Source organism: Ipomoea nil, unplaced genomic scaffold (assembly GCF_001879475.1).
Source record: "Ipomoea nil cultivar Tokyo-kokei standard unplaced genomic scaffold, Asagao_1.1 scaffold1043, whole genome shotgun sequence".
Lineage (NCBI taxonomy): Eukaryota > Viridiplantae > Streptophyta > Magnoliopsida > Solanales > Convolvulaceae > Ipomoea > Ipomoea nil.
Window position 1 is genome coordinate 6,654,156 of NW_017617471.1, and position 14,180 is coordinate 6,668,335.

General features: G+C 35.6%; 4 protein-coding genes across 5 annotated transcripts; 3 read left to right on the forward strand and 1 right to left on the reverse strand.

Annotated features, from left to right (window-relative positions):
* Positions 1–766: 766 nt before the first annotated feature.
* Positions 767–4,289, forward strand: LOC109181874 (glucose-induced degradation protein 4 homolog). The gene is made up of 8 exons (XM_019331827.1): positions 767–949; positions 1,244–1,299; positions 1,964–2,107; positions 2,737–2,810; positions 2,935–2,989; positions 3,078–3,140; positions 3,231–3,358; positions 3,772–4,289. The coding sequence occupies exons 1-8, from the start codon at positions 892–894 to the stop codon at positions 3,848–3,850; spliced, it is 657 nt and encodes a 218-aa protein (XP_019187372.1). The 5' UTR covers positions 767–891; the 3' UTR covers positions 3,851–4,289.
* A 711-nt stretch (positions 4,290–5,000) lies between these two features.
* Positions 5,001–6,848, forward strand: LOC109181207 (cyclin-D4-2-like). The gene is made up of 6 exons (XM_019330957.1): positions 5,001–5,264; positions 5,328–5,417; positions 5,533–5,631; positions 6,008–6,194; positions 6,448–6,566; positions 6,663–6,848. Exons 1-6 carry the CDS (start codon positions 5,001–5,003, stop codon positions 6,846–6,848), a joined length of 945 nt encoding a protein of 314 aa, XP_019186502.1.
* A 2,124-nt stretch (positions 6,849–8,972) lies between these two features.
* Positions 8,973–9,673, forward strand: LOC109181876 (light-harvesting complex-like protein OHP1, chloroplastic). The gene is made up of 3 exons (XM_019331828.1): positions 8,973–9,169; positions 9,256–9,378; positions 9,481–9,673. Exons 1-3 carry the CDS (start codon positions 9,011–9,013, stop codon positions 9,547–9,549), a joined length of 351 nt encoding a protein of 116 aa, XP_019187373.1. The 5' UTR covers positions 8,973–9,010; the 3' UTR covers positions 9,550–9,673.
* On the reverse strand, positions 9,639–13,110 carry LOC109181871. 2 transcript variants are annotated; one of them, XM_019331823.1, is made up of 11 exons: positions 12,785–13,110; positions 12,594–12,705; positions 12,384–12,457; positions 12,234–12,280; positions 11,980–12,130; positions 11,620–11,890; positions 11,491–11,552; positions 11,297–11,355; positions 11,045–11,099; positions 10,647–10,694; positions 9,639–9,934 (listed from the first exon to the last, which is right to left on the reverse strand). In XM_019331823.1, exons 1-11 carry the CDS (start codon positions 12,984–12,986, stop codon positions 9,753–9,755), a joined length of 1,263 nt encoding a protein of 420 aa, XP_019187368.1. In that variant the 5' UTR covers positions 12,987–13,110; the 3' UTR covers positions 9,639–9,752. The 2 variants fall into 2 exon arrangements, with proteins under 2 accessions (XP_019187368.1, XP_019187367.1); XM_019331822.1 differs by having other exon boundaries at positions 9,645–9,934; positions 11,297–11,397; positions 12,785–13,108.
* Positions 13,111–14,180: the final 1,070 nt, after the last annotated feature.

Consider the following 14,180-nt stretch of genomic DNA (forward strand, 5'->3'; position numbering starts at 1 on the left):
TGTACAGTTATGGCATTATGAATGTACAATTATGACATTATGAATGTAAGTTATAAAATTATAAATACAGAATTCTGACATTATTAACTTACAATTATGAACAAATAGTGATAAAATTATGAACATAAAGCTCTAAAATTGTGAACATGGAGCTTCGAAAATTATGATTTTACAGTTATTGAATTATGAATGTACAGTTACGGAATTATGAATGTACAGTTATGCAATTATGAATATACAGTTATGGAATTATGAACACAGAGCTCTGACATTATGAACTTACAATATGAACATATAGTGATAAAATTATGAATATAGAGCTCTAAAATTGTGAACATAGAACTTCAAAAATTATGAAGTTATAGTTATTGAATTAGGAATGTACAGTTACGGAATTATGAATGTACAATTGTGAAAGTATGAATGTACAGTTATTGAATTATGAACAAAGAGCTATGACATTATGAACTTACAATTATGAGCATATAGTAATAAAATTATGAACATATACTCCTATAACAAATCTGAAATAAAAAAAAAAAATAGGGGCACTGTTACCCGTGTCCAGCATGCATGCTGGACACGGGTCCGGGGCATAACGATGGGTCATTAGACCACAATGTCTTGACTTATTATTATTATTTAATTCGTCTAAAAAACAATTTCAAATTTTAAAACAGAAGCCTATTTTCTTAAAATGAGTGGAAAATATTTATGTTTTTACATATGTAACTATATTTATTTAATCAAACTCAAAAATGGGAAGGATGTTAAATAATGACCGGTTCGCGTTAGACCGCTAAACGGACCATTACTTTCTCTTCTTTCTCCTTCGATTCGAAGTTGGAACGCGATTCGGGGTTTCCGGGAATTAGATATCGCGAGCTGAAAATGCCAGTGAGAGTTGTGGAGACTTCATCGTCTTCATCAACACCTTCCCCATATTCAGGTATCCAATTTTTAGGTTTTCTCGCTGCTGGGGCTGGGTTTAATTTTTATTTTTATTTTTATTTTTATTTTGCATATCTGCTGGGTTCTTGTGCTTTTTAAATCAGTTTTCAATGAATTCATAAATAAAGCTAATTTTCAATTTTATAGCATGATTTTTAATTTCTTTTAGTATGCGAACTGGACTGTGATTTCATTATGATCTGTATTTATTTATTTATTTATTTATTTTGATTGCGGTTAAATTTGTGAACCTGTGGTTTTAGTACTCATGTTTTTTGTTTCAACTGTAAAGGTGGGACTCAAGGTAACACTTTGCCTCAACCTTGCACTCTTCTAAGTGTTGGACAGGTGAGCTCCTCCATTCTTTCCTCATCTGCTTTCTTGCTTGCTTGTATCACTTGCAATTGCTACAAGTGTTTGTGTTTATGTTTGAATGACACTGATAATAAATGCATCTCTTTTGTTTTCTATGTCATCTGATGATACATCTTAAAATTAGCTTCATCACTGCTACTATGAAGTGGTATAAACATGATGATCACTCTACTTTGGATGTTGCCCAATAGGAAGTGATTAAGTGAAGTTGGCCCTTGATGTTTTCATTTTTGTAAATGATTTGGGGCTGAAGGGTGGGGAGTGATGTGAGGATTGTGAGCCTTGTTTCTGTGGGAAAACTGGCCTCCTTTATCAAAATCTTGCTCTTACTCATCAGTCACCTATTGAATGAAAACGTTAAAGAGGTTCACTTATATCCTCCCTCTTTTTATGTGCACGTCCAAGTGTGTCTCAGACGCTAAGAGATTGATAAGTGCTGCCAATAATACCTTCTGTGTCTCAGGGATGGCTACTAAAAAGCACTTTCAACTTTAGAGCTAAATGAATTTTTTTTTCTCCTCATTCAACTCCGTAATTCGATGTGTAATTGCATGGTTAGATGGCGTCATCAGGTTGCTGTTGTTTTTCGTTTTTCTCTTTTGCCTTTTCTTTTTCCTCACAGCATTTCTGCTTACAGGCATTCTCTGGGACGCAGAATGTCTCAAGTCTCCAAAAGGATGAAGCATGGAGAGTGAATGTTCGAATTCAAGGTTGTGACCTTGACCATGGATATCTATGTGGCACCATGGAGGCCCTGAATGTTCCTATGGCAGACACACCGGTGAGCAGTTTCACTAGGATTAACCGTATCTCTTTGCTTTAAATCTGAAGAATGGACTTCTTCTTTTCTTTTCTGTATTATAATGTGTAGATGAATATGTTCACCCGACAACAATCAGATGCTTCTTCTTCTCACTGTATATAACAAAGACCTATAGTTTTTCAGTAGTATAATCTACCACTTAGAGTCAACACCTTAGCTCAGAAATAGTGTTTTCCTGATTTTTGAATTATTTTTTAATTTTTCTGTATTGTCTCAAACTAAGAATGCTTCATGGAAGGACTTCTAATTTCTTCTGGGAAGTTGTACAAAATTACATAGAATTAATTGATACATGACTGTTCAATGAATAACTGAATACTCCGTATTTAACAAAGAATAGTCCTTAGCAGTTTGCATTCAGAAATAGTCTTTAGCTGCAAGTTGATTGATTGGATGCATCTTTTGTACTTATCTTCATAGGATGTTATTGTAACTATAATATATATGGATGACTTTATATACTCTCTTGTCTATGACTGCATAAAAGCAAAATTTATCTCTTGTAAGGTAGTATTTATTTAAATGAATTTCTAGGACCAAAATCTCCATATCTAGTCTAACATAACTTACTTTCTCATTTCACTCAGGTGGTAACCTTCTGGGAAGGGGAAATTGTTGATACTAAGAATTATACTTTCTTCACTGACAAATGGGGGGCAACGTATGCTCTTATCCTTTCTTTTTTATTTTTGCAAGTATCTATTGTTGGTTACTGGTGGCTTGAGTAATTTATTGATTCAAAATGGAAAATATTCATACTTTTGATGGTTGTCTATTATGAACAGAACAGAAGATGATATAAAGCACTGGACCAAGTTTCCATCTTTTTCACCCCTTCTGGTAAGCATTCTAAGCTCTTGTGGATAGGGAATTAAAGAGGATTCTTTTTAAACAAAAAATAACAAAATAATCTGTTTCCTCTATTCAGAGCCTGGTGGAAATTGACGGTGGTAAATCGCTGGACCTGAGTAGTTACCCACACATATTCATGGTAATCTGCTTTACTTGGCTTTTGTTTGTTAGTGCAAGAGCTTCACTCTTTACCCATGATTTGTTATAAAGTTCTGATTTGGCCGTGCAGAGATGGAAAGAACAATACTTTGTGAATGTTGGAACCGACTGCGGGTTGACAATAGCTGGTTTTTACTATGTTTGCTTCTCCTGTAATGATGGCTCCATTAATGGCTTCTATTATGATCCCAATAGCAGGTATCCATGTTCTCACAATCTGCAATTCTCATTCATGGTTTAAACACTTAATTATAAATTGTCCATGGACATTGGACAGAGCATATGGATTATGAACTTTTTTTTTTTTTTGGGTGACGAGGGAAACCCGCAGCCACTACTCGAGAGTGTGCACTGGGTAATCTCGCCTCGTGACACTAGTCGGCAAAAGACCACAAGAAAGCAAACCAGCCTAGGTTGCCCATAGTTGACCGGCTCAAACCAAGAAGACCAATAGACCACTCCCGTTGGGAGTCGAACTTGTAACCTTGTAGTTACCAAGTTAACAGTTTGACCAACTTGGCTGGGGTTGTCCCGGACTATGGACTTTCTATGCTTTGAAATCACAGATTATATCGTGTTCTCACAACAGTATAATTAAATCTCTCTTGCAGCCCTTTTCAGAAGTTGGAACTAAAATCCACAAACGACGGAAGATCAGGGTTCAGTTTCTCATCATATGAGTTGCAATGAATCCATCACCACTACAGTTTGTCAAATGATTGGCACCAATGAATACTAGCACAGGTCATTTTAGATCAACAATACATATCTATCCCGGTTCTTCGGGTATGCTTTTTATGAATTGAGCTTTTGGTCTTAAGCGCCCGAGGCAAGATGAAATACCACCAGGAACTGATCTGATGTTTCATTCCACAGGAAGAGTATTTGATTGTGATACCGATGGACTATATGAGACTATCCCTAGTCACTAAGTATATTCTTGCACTTAATTAGATACAGTAATAGCTTATTGTTCAGGCAATTTTGGCTAGTTTAAACTCAGTCTCTATTTCTGAATCAATCTGTGTCTTTGTATTACCGATTCTTTTTCACATAATAACAATTATTGTGTGTTTTAATGTGTAAACCATGTGGAATCTGCGACTTATATAAATAGATATTGTGCGTACCTCATAGTAATGTTTGTTATGGAGGCTCAATTTTTTCTTCTTTAGACTGATACGGATAGTTTAAGATTTATTTCTAATTTTGGAAAAGAGTAAAATACATTCTCGAACTTTCCGCAATTAACTAGTTCAATTTATTTAAATTAGTCAAATAAGTTGAATTTATAGGTAACCCGTCATTGTTGACCGCCGTTAATTGCCATTGACCGTTATTGTCGAAACACTAGGCCATTAATTAGGTTTTGATGCACTAAAATGATATGTTAACGTGTTTAATTGCACATTCAAAAGTTTCGAGATACTCCGTATAATTTTGCATTTTCGTGTAAAATTCAAGTGTGTTTTTAACCCTTTTTCCTTTCTATTTTTTATTTTTTAACTATTGCTTGTATTGAAAGATGAATGATGGTCTATCGAACTCCCTCTCGTATGAAAATATCAATCTAACTAGCATTTTAATTAGGTTTACTCTGTACAAATGGAGATTGCGTTGATTAATAAAAATTAAAGCTCTTAACTAAAGGGACTAAAGAACACGCTCGCTCAGATTATTATTAAAGAAATAAATAAACTGATAATTTTAAGGCATATATTTACCTCTTCACAAAGGTCGTGTCTTCTCTGTTGTACAATGTACTTTACCGCAATGAACTACTCCGATCCAACTATATATTTTACTGTTTTCCCTACTCCACGTACTTCCCCATGCATGCATGGACGACAGTTTGCTGTGCGACGAAGTTTTGGATTTCAGTGCCCTGAGCGCTGCCGCCTCGCCGCCGCCAGCAGCGGCGGAGCAACGGCCTAGGTTCGTCTGCTCTACGGCGGCCGCCGCCAGAAATGACTTTGAAGAGGCCGTTGGGTTCCTTGTGGAGAAGGAGATGCGTTACATGCCCAAACCGGGTTATGTGAACCACCTTCAATCCAACACTTTGATTTACCATGCTAGGTATAAAGCTATTAGGTGGATCATTCAGGTACGCCTTTTGACTTTTCATGTCATTTTGATGGGTTCAATTTTAAAATTTTAATTTTTTTAGGCTCAAAAGAGGTTGAATAATGTATCCCTGGAAAGTGTATTTTATGCTGCGAATTACCTTGATCGCTTCATCTCATTGGACAAATGCCAAGTATGCGGTATTATGTCTAGCTTCTTTTTTTCTTTTTTTTTTTTTTTTTTTTAAATGTTTTTAATTGTAATTTTTCTAACTTTACAAATTGGGTGGTATGTATATATATATACAGGGATGGAGTTGTTGTACGTTTGACTTGCTCTCACTTGCATGCTTGTACGTGGCTTCAAAGTTCAATGAAACAAACCCTCCTTCTCTGCCTGCATTACAGGTCATTCAGTTCATTTTTTAGGTCGTAATAATAAGGGCTTGAAAATGTGTTTTGGGTAAATATAATTCAGCTTCTTTTACATAAATCACTACTGGGAATTATGGAATTTTCGACCACATGAAAATGATCTTAAATCAAGCACTTTTGGTATCTGGAAAAACCTTTGTTGCTATTTTCGACCCCTTTTTACTCTCGACTTGATTTAAGATTACTTTCAGGTGGTCGGAAATTCCATAATTTCCAGTAGTGAATCATAGATCGCACTAGAAAAATTTGATAGGGGCAGGGCCTGGGTTTGCATGCATTTTTAATTTGTTTCTATGAAAGTGCAATATAATGATGATTATTGGAATTGAATAAAATTGAAATATGATAGATGGAGGGTGTAGGGCATCCCCCATTTGGATCTAACATGATCGTTCAGATGGAGATGAAGCTTCTGCAAGCTCTGGAATGGAAACTGTTGTCCACAACTACTTACTCTTACCTGCAACTCACCATGGAAACCCTACAAGATGAGTTCAACACACGCGCTACCCACATGCTCCTTCAAACACTTTTAGGTACTCTTTTTCTCATTCCTATGCCATATTAAGTCAAATTGCATTTTTTTAAAATCCAAAAAATGCTTCAAATGCAAATACTTTAATGGGTCGATTGCATACTTTTTAAGTTCAATGACTCAATTGCATAAAAGCAATTAATTCAGTGGTCTATTTGATACTCACTTGATTAGTCTCATTTTATACTGAAATTATTAATATACAAAATTTATATATTTAGAAACTATAATAAAAGTAGTATTCTTGATGGCAGATCCAAAATTTGTAGAGTTCCGGCCTAGTTTGGTGGCAGAATCCGTAGTCCGGTTCACCCTGGATCCCCAGGAGAAGGACAAGCAGTATTTCAGCGCTCTCATTCCTCAAGTTGAAAAGGTCTTTAATATAATTATCTTTCTGGAAATTATATTAAATGCTGAGCAGTAAGTGTTTAAAGATTGAAATCTTAATTAATTACGTGTTGTTTGGCAGGATGATATAATGAAGAAGATCCATGAGATGATGGAGAAGGGAGAAGAAGAAGAAGAAGAAGCGGAGACATGGGAGAAGAAGGAAGAAGATGAGCAGTATTATTGTTGCAGTGGTGATTGTCCAACCTTGAAACTTGAAGACTTGAACATTATTGATGATGGATCAACCAGAAAGAGGAAGAGATGAAAGAGGAAGAGATGATGCTACTGCTACTGCTTTTCATATTATATTTTCTGAAATGTTAAGGATAATATTTGATGTGTTTAATTTGTTCATGTTGTTGTAAAACTATTATATACAGTACTGTGATACTATTGGGTATATATATATATATATACCCAGGCCAACATTATTATGGCACCATAGAAAACATATATTCTTCTTACATTTGTAATAAAAACATATTTTTCATTTGTTTTATTTTCAATAGTCCACTTTATTCATTTTAGAATTATTTTTACATTTTAGTTATTTTCTATTGGATACGAAGTTGTTTTACCATGCTATTGAAATTGGTAAAATGGCCCACTTAAAATTTGCTTTCACCGCAGCATAAAGTTTAATTCTTGTCACGAACATATTATTAGGTGTCTGTGTTCTAGCTGTGCTCTTTTTGCACAAAAATTAGACTAACTTCATTTACCTTATCATAGGTCTAAAATTGTAACCTTAAAAAAACAAATTGTAACCTTAAAAAAAACCATTAAAAAATAAACAAATTGATATTTATTGATCATAATACCATGAAAATGGCCCTTGACTATAGCGAGAATTATCGATTTGGTCCTTGGTTAACATTTTCATAGTTAGAGCAACCACTCTAACTTTGAAAATGTTAATCAAGGACCAAACTGGAGCAACCACTGTATCGGCAAATTAAAAAGTGTTTAGTTGCCCTGAACTTTTTATGAAAACGTTGAGGTTGATCACCCAACGCCATTTGAAAGTAGGCGGAGGACCTACTGGGCCACCTGCATATCCGGCACCCACTACTAAGCCTTCAATCCCACCTTCTAACCACTCATATGAAACCAACGAACTCCAAGCTCTGCTGCTGCAAATCTTCACGCCGCTGGAAAAAAGATGAAGATCGGAGAAGATATCCAGTCACCCACTACTTCAGAATGCTCTGCTCTGCCCTCGCCGAAGCTGTCCACGCCGGAGACAGAGGGGATCGCCGTCGCTGCCTCTCTCCAGAAAACACGCAGTCGCCGGGGAGATCTCCGTCAGCTCGCCACCTACTGCTGCCGACTCCCGTCGTCGACCAAAGGGGAAAAAGGATTGAGGACAGATGCTGCCTAGTCTCGCTGCTCACCAAGCTCGCCGAAAGGATGCCGCCCATCGCTGCTGCTGGTCGCCGTTAGATCTCAGAGGTTGCTTTGGGCATGTGCGGTTGGGTGAAATGGGATAGGAAATTAGGAATCTGCTCACCGCCAGTTGACATGAAGAAGGTGGAGAAAGTGGTAGTGAAATTCCCACACTACCCCTACATTTAACGTAAGAATAAGGGTCAAATAGGCCATCGAACTGCATATCAAAGTGTATTTAGGCCATCAAACTCAAAAACAATGCAATTGGGTCTCTAAACTACACAAAATCATGCAATTAGGTCTAAAATGACATGTTGACCTTAAATTGTGCTGAAGTGACGGTTACCAATTTGAAAAATAAATTTTAAATATAATTTTAAACAAAATAATTAATTAATTAATTAAAAAAAAAAAAAAAACTAGAACTGCCGGAGACGAAGGGATGGTCTCCGGCCATGGAGACGAAGCCAAAGCCTTCGTCTCCATGGCCAGGGAGACGAAGCTTCGTCTCCTGGCCATGGAGACGAAGACTGCCGGAGACGATTCGTCTCCGGCAGTTTAGTTTTTTTTTTTTTTTTTAATTATATAATTTTAATTAATTATTTTATTTTAAAATATATTTACAAATTATTTTTAAAATTGGTAACCTGCATTTCAGGTAACAGGTCATTTTGGACATAATTGTATGATTTTATGTAGTTCAGGGATCCAATTGTGGTATGCAATTCAGTGACCTATTTGACCCTTATTCCTTTAACGTATGTTAAACGGCTACCCAGTTAAAAGACCAAATTAGTTAACATTTTCATAATTGGAGGACTTAATTGGGTAACAAAAATAGTTTAAGGACCAAATCGGTAATTCGCTATAGTCAGGGGACCATTTTGGTAATTAACTCTAAAGAAATATGAGGATGGAGATGAAGCACGTCACCCCAAAAAGTGGGGTCCATCACATATCGAACGCAATCCTCAAAGTTGAACCCAGAATTTCATAGGAGCTGCTGAGCTTCAATTTGTGAAGAAGCAGTCCACAGAAATGGCATCACCACTCTCATCGTCTTTCCTCTCACTCTCAACAACACATACACCCCAACACAATCAACTCTTCTTCTTCACTAATCGCATTCATACCTCCACAATTTCCCACAAACCAATCTCCTCCTTCAAACTTCAAGCTGCAAAGCTTCCTGCCGGAGTATCTCTCTCTCTCTCTCTAACAAATACACTTTTTTCGGTTTTTTTTTTTTCTTTCTAACTAATGAATTACTCGATTCCTTGAAGGTGGAATTGCCCAAGGAGCAGCCAAAACTTGAGCCCCCATTTCTGGGTTTCACCAGAACTGCTGAAATATGGAATTCCAGAGCTTGCATGATTGGTCTCATTGGAACCTTCATTGTTGAACTGGTCAGTCTCTTCTATCAATCTTTAAATGATTTTCTTTCCTTTTTGTGTACTGCTTATTTTTCCTGGATAATTAGTCTCTGCATTCTCTGTCTGTGTTTTCAGATCTTGAATAGGGGAATTCTTCAGCTTATTGGAGTGGATGTTGGGAAAGGCCTTGATCTTCCCCTATGAGTATTGGGGTGTTTTTGCCTTGTAACACCACTGTATTTCATTCATGCCATCACATATGTAATTCTGAAAACAAGTTAATATTATTATACTTCAAAGATTTCAAATAACTTTGTATTTTCTGACTTGTAATAAATACTGATGAACATGTTTTCTGTATTTCCATTATTTTTCGATAGAAAAAAGAAAACAAACAAAAAAATGATCTAAATGACCCTGCATATTCTGGTATCTATAACAGCCACTTTGGAAGAAGACTCAGAAGGTGGTTCCAGTGCTTCAGCTAAGGATAATCTGGGATTTTTCCAGGCAGATTCTGCCCAAAGCTTTATTCTCTCCCCTTCGGCTTTTCTATTCTGTTGCAGACACAATGTTTCTGCATAACCACCTATACAAACAAATCAACGAAGTCCATTAAGCGATCTAACAGCGAAAATATCATCAAATGGCTTGTCAAGTTATGATCGTAGCTCTATGGACGAAAAGTTGAGTGTGGGTGTAGTGACCCAGCAAATACCCGGGTTTGAATCCTCAATGGGGGAGGATCTCAGCCTTGGGGCAAAAAGCAAGCACTCAGACCCTGCCTCACTGAGGCACATCCCGCAATTTACCTTCTCTCACAATCCCAAGGCAGGGGGTGAGGGGCCCTCACGTTTAGGGGCTTATGAACATAGAATAACTAGAACAGATTGAAAAACACTGTCACTGTGTATCTCGAAAACAAATGTACAAATTACCTATTTCAAGAGCTTGGATATCTTAATATCTTTTCAGTCCTTGGAACTAGCTCAAACCGAAAATTTCTTGCAGGTTTACTAATCGAATGCATGAAATCTGCTAATAGTTTTTGCAGTATGGTGAATCCAGAAACATTTACTATATGAATGTATGCAATCTGCTTATCTCGGTTTAAGTTGTAATGTGCACATTATTAAAACAAATAAATTGCCTTAACTAATTATGGGCAGGGTAGTTTTTTAATACAAATCGCTGTATTAACTGATTTCGGGATAGGTTCAAAATATAGACTCCATATTATGTCTTTTTTGTTAAACACGGCTTAGCGCCTTATAACTGAATGCAATTAATAAGTGGAGTACCTCTCGCAAGGGCAATTATATCTCTTCTGCAAGCCTTCTCTTCAGCACCTGTAAGCACAGATCGCACAATTCAAGATTTCAGTTCTAATGCATCTTTTATACCCTCTGTCCCAAACAACTGTCATGAGAAGGAAAACACATATATAGGAAATTGTATTTAATACTCCACAAACCATTTAATATCATTGGTTATTTGCAATTTTTCATATTTCCCCTTCATAAGTTTACCGTTTAATTGAACTTTAATTATGGAGTACAACTTAAGAAGGATATTGTAGGAAATGAACCCATAAAAACCATTGATGAAACTTTAAAAGGACATCTAGAATTAGTCATAGGATAGGTTTTGAGAGACGGCATATTAGAAGGTAAGACATATCCGTACTGTGTGTTCATACCTTCAGTCTCCAGTGGAGGAGCTTTAAGCAATTCAATTGCCCTTCTGTAAAGTCCCTGGATAACATATCAAATAACAGAAACGCATTCAACTAACAAAAATTAGCCATAGCATCAAATTGTAAAATTAAAGAATATGAATTCAAGTCACTTCATTTAAACGGATTATTTTCAATTGATCTAAAATAGCAGCAGTATGAACATGAAATTGAAACAGGGAAATCCTTACGGAAATCATTTACGTAGTTTCTAACCTCTTGAATTAAAAGAGAGCTCGATTCCTCAACTGTTGATTTATTTCGATACATATGAACTACGCAGGTTAAAATAACACCAACTTTGGGATGACGATCACCTATGCCAGATAAAGTAAAACAGAATAGCTAAATAACACGCTATTATTCTTCTCTCAGAAAACGAAAAAATTGAAAAAGGGGGGTGGTCAAACCAAAAGTTTCTTCCGCTTTCACCAGTGCTTCAGTTAGCATCTTCTCTGCTTTGTCAAAGTTCCTAAAGTTCAAGCATAAGGATCATAATGATATCACTTACAAGCTGGCTGCATATATTACAAGCTTACCCCAAATGAGCCTCAAGCTGTCCTAAAGCACAAGTAGCTCCTAATATAACATCCTCGAAATTCATATTACAAGCTGATAACTGATGTAGATAACTAGAACTTTTGCCCAAAGATTCCTCATGAATCACTCTTGTGTACAATTGCTTCGCCATTTCAAAATCCCCCATACGGTGAAGGAATTCGCCATAAGATAGTGCAGCATTGCCAATAAATTGATCCAATACATTAGAGGAACAGTCACCATCCCGAACTTCTGGAAAGAAAGATGCCGCTGGAAAGAAATCCATGTTAATAATACCATAGAGAAATGAGAAACACACTCAAGAAAATGAACAGGCTAGACAATCTGTCATTTCTTACCTGATTTAGTATCACCCCGGACCAATTCAACAAGACCTTTTAATGCCCTTGAATGATCTTCCAAAGCCTCAAATCCTGCACTGCCAAGCTCTAGCCTAATGGTTTCCAAGAGTCGCAAGCATACATTCACAATTACTGACGAAGCATCATCCTACACAGGGAAAGAAAAAACGAAATACCATTCATAAAAATACAAAAAAAAAAAAAATGCAAACTTTTACTTGATTATGATCAACAGTTTCATAGAGGTTTACTTGACCCAGTTCTAAATGAAGTCCAACAAGTGCCTCCGAGGCAGCAACTACAACAACGGCCATAAGCTATCAATAGCAATTAGCAAAGTTGTTGGCCAGTAAATAACTAAAACCGGTTTATTAACTTAACTATACAATAATAACGATTACCTCTAACAATTGTTGAAGACGAGCTTAATTGTTGAATTTTCTGAAGTTTCTCAATTGCTTCTTCATAATTCCCACTGAACACCCATTAGGAAAGAAGAACAACAGGGCAAGAAATGATGAAATTAATACAAATTCAATTAATAAAAAATATATATACTAATGAAAATTGACTATCAGAAAAATGTTTGTTTAAGAAGAAGAAGAAGAAACCTATTATATAATAATGTAGACATCGCGAGTAAAACCATCCCTCTAGCATTCTCATCGGAGTTAGTAGAGTAGCACTGCTCCAACACCAACTGAGCTTGAGCATACGCATCATCTATATTTGTATAGATTTTTTTTTAACAATCTTTAAAAATATGATTAAAAAAAAAAAAAAGGATGATGGAAGAAAATACCTGATTTTTTAGAACGGGCGAGAGAGAGAGCGTAATTTGTCATCTCAAGAGCAACAGGGTTAACCTTGAAAGATCTGTCTAGGTCGGTTTTATCCGAGAAAACTCTACGCGGCGGTGGCGCCGCTACTGCTGGTGGCCGGAGAAGAGCGAATGCAGAGCCAAGCCTTCTGGCTCTGCAGAGCTTATCTCCGATTCTAATCATGGAGCTGGTGGTGGTTATTTCTCCGTCTTCCCCCTCTGCTGATCACTGCAGGGAAAACAAAAACCCTAAATTGCAATCAAAGGGTTTATCAAAATTTCCACCTATTTTTCCTACATGTTCTATTCTATTCTCATCTGTAAAGATACTGCAACTCAAATGAAGAAAAAACAAAAAACAAAAAACAAAATCTTTTCCCATTAAAATAAGGTACTTATAGCTTGGAAATCCTAGCAAATTATTTGTGATAAACTTAATTTTGTACTTGATGGCAAATATTTACCTTAGAATTGGTAATTGCTTCCCTTATTTGGCAAATATTTACCTTAGAATTGGTAATTGCTTCCCTTGTTTTTTTTACCCAAAAAATATGGCACAAGTAAACAGGTTTATTAGCACAGTTTTTATTTTGAAAATTAAAAATATTTTTTTCTTTTTTCAAAAAAATTGAGAATTTTTAAAAAGTATTTTCTAAATGAAAAATAGAATATATATCATTTATTTGGTTATATATTAGTACAACCATATTTTCACCATTATTTACTCACATTTTTATTTATTATTAATTTATCATCTTCTTTTACTTATCATAATCTTTTATCTTTTCTACTCGCATTTATTTATATAAGCATAACTTATTTGATTACGATCAAAGTTAGACATTATTCACAATATCACAATTAGAACATGAACTCTACATCAAGTTTTAAATTTTGATTGAACTCAATAGATTATTCAGATATTTTTAGTTATGTTATATTGTAATATAAGTTTGGTCTGGATATAAATTTCACATATACTAAAGTTTAAAATAAAATTTATATATACATTTAGTCAACTTAATAGGTTATTGGTTTATATATATTTTTCATTATGTTAAATACGAATATAAATACATATATGCACTCGGAATCTAATTGAGTAAGAGCATCTACATTAGAGAAGATTTGGAGGTTCATGTCAGATTAAAGGAAGAAGACTGACGCACACCTTGCGCCCACAGCGGGCGCGTCAGAGTGGCCGCCAGCTAGCGACTTCAGTAACTTTTACTGTTTTTTTAAATGTCAGATTTTTTTTTTTTTTTCACTCACTTGATTTTCTCTTTCCTAATCACACTTACAAAAATCGTAACGAAATTAAACTATTATGGTTGCTATAATATATTGGTTTAATTTGAAGGTAATTAACTTTGTATAC

What these genes read in the sequence shown, in the direction of transcription:
- LOC109181874 (XM_019331827.1), top strand. Translation starts at nt 892, where the DNA reads ATGCCAGTGAGAGTTGTGGAGACTTCATCGTCTTCATCAACACCTTCC. An exon ending in GTTACCCACACATATTCATG is followed by an intron (nt 3,141 to 3,230) that starts GTAATCTGCTTT and finishes TTGGCCGTGCAG; the next exon opens with AGATGGAAAGAACAATACTT. An exon ending in TATTATGATCCCAATAGCAG is followed by an intron (nt 3,359 to 3,771) that starts GTATCCATGTTC and finishes TCTCTCTTGCAG; the next exon opens with CCCTTTTCAGAAGTTGGAAC.
- LOC109181207 (XM_019330957.1), top strand. Translation starts at nt 5,001, where the DNA reads ATGGACGACAGTTTGCTGTGCGACGAAGTTTTGGATTTCAGTGCCCTG. An exon ending in CTATTAGGTGGATCATTCAG is followed by an intron (nt 5,265 to 5,327) that starts GTACGCCTTTTG and finishes TAATTTTTTTAG; the next exon opens with GCTCAAAAGAGGTTGAATAA. An exon ending in TCATTCCTCAAGTTGAAAAG is followed by an intron (nt 6,567 to 6,662) that starts GTCTTTAATATA and finishes GTTGTTTGGCAG; the next exon opens with GATGATATAATGAAGAAGAT.
- LOC109181876 (XM_019331828.1), top strand. Translation starts at nt 9,011, where the DNA reads ATGGCATCACCACTCTCATCGTCTTTCCTCTCACTCTCAACAACACAT. An exon ending in CTGCAAAGCTTCCTGCCGGA is followed by an intron (nt 9,170 to 9,255) that starts GTATCTCTCTCT and finishes GATTCCTTGAAG; the next exon opens with GTGGAATTGCCCAAGGAGCA. An exon ending in GAACCTTCATTGTTGAACTG is followed by an intron (nt 9,379 to 9,480) that starts GTCAGTCTCTTC and finishes CTGTGTTTTCAG; the next exon opens with ATCTTGAATAGGGGAATTCT.
- LOC109181871 (XM_019331822.1), bottom strand. Translation starts at nt 12,986, where the DNA reads ATGATTAGAATCGGAGATAAGCTCTGCAGAGCCAGAAGGCTTGGCTCT. An exon ending in TCTACATTATTATATAATAG is followed by an intron (nt 12,458 to 12,593) that starts GTTTCTTCTTCT and finishes ATGGGTGTTCAG; the next exon opens with TGGGAATTATGAAGAAGCAA. An exon ending in TCCTCCACTGGAGACTGAAG is followed by an intron (nt 10,695 to 11,044) that starts GTATGAACACAC and finishes CTGTGCTTACAG; the next exon opens with GTGCTGAAGAGAAGGCTTGC.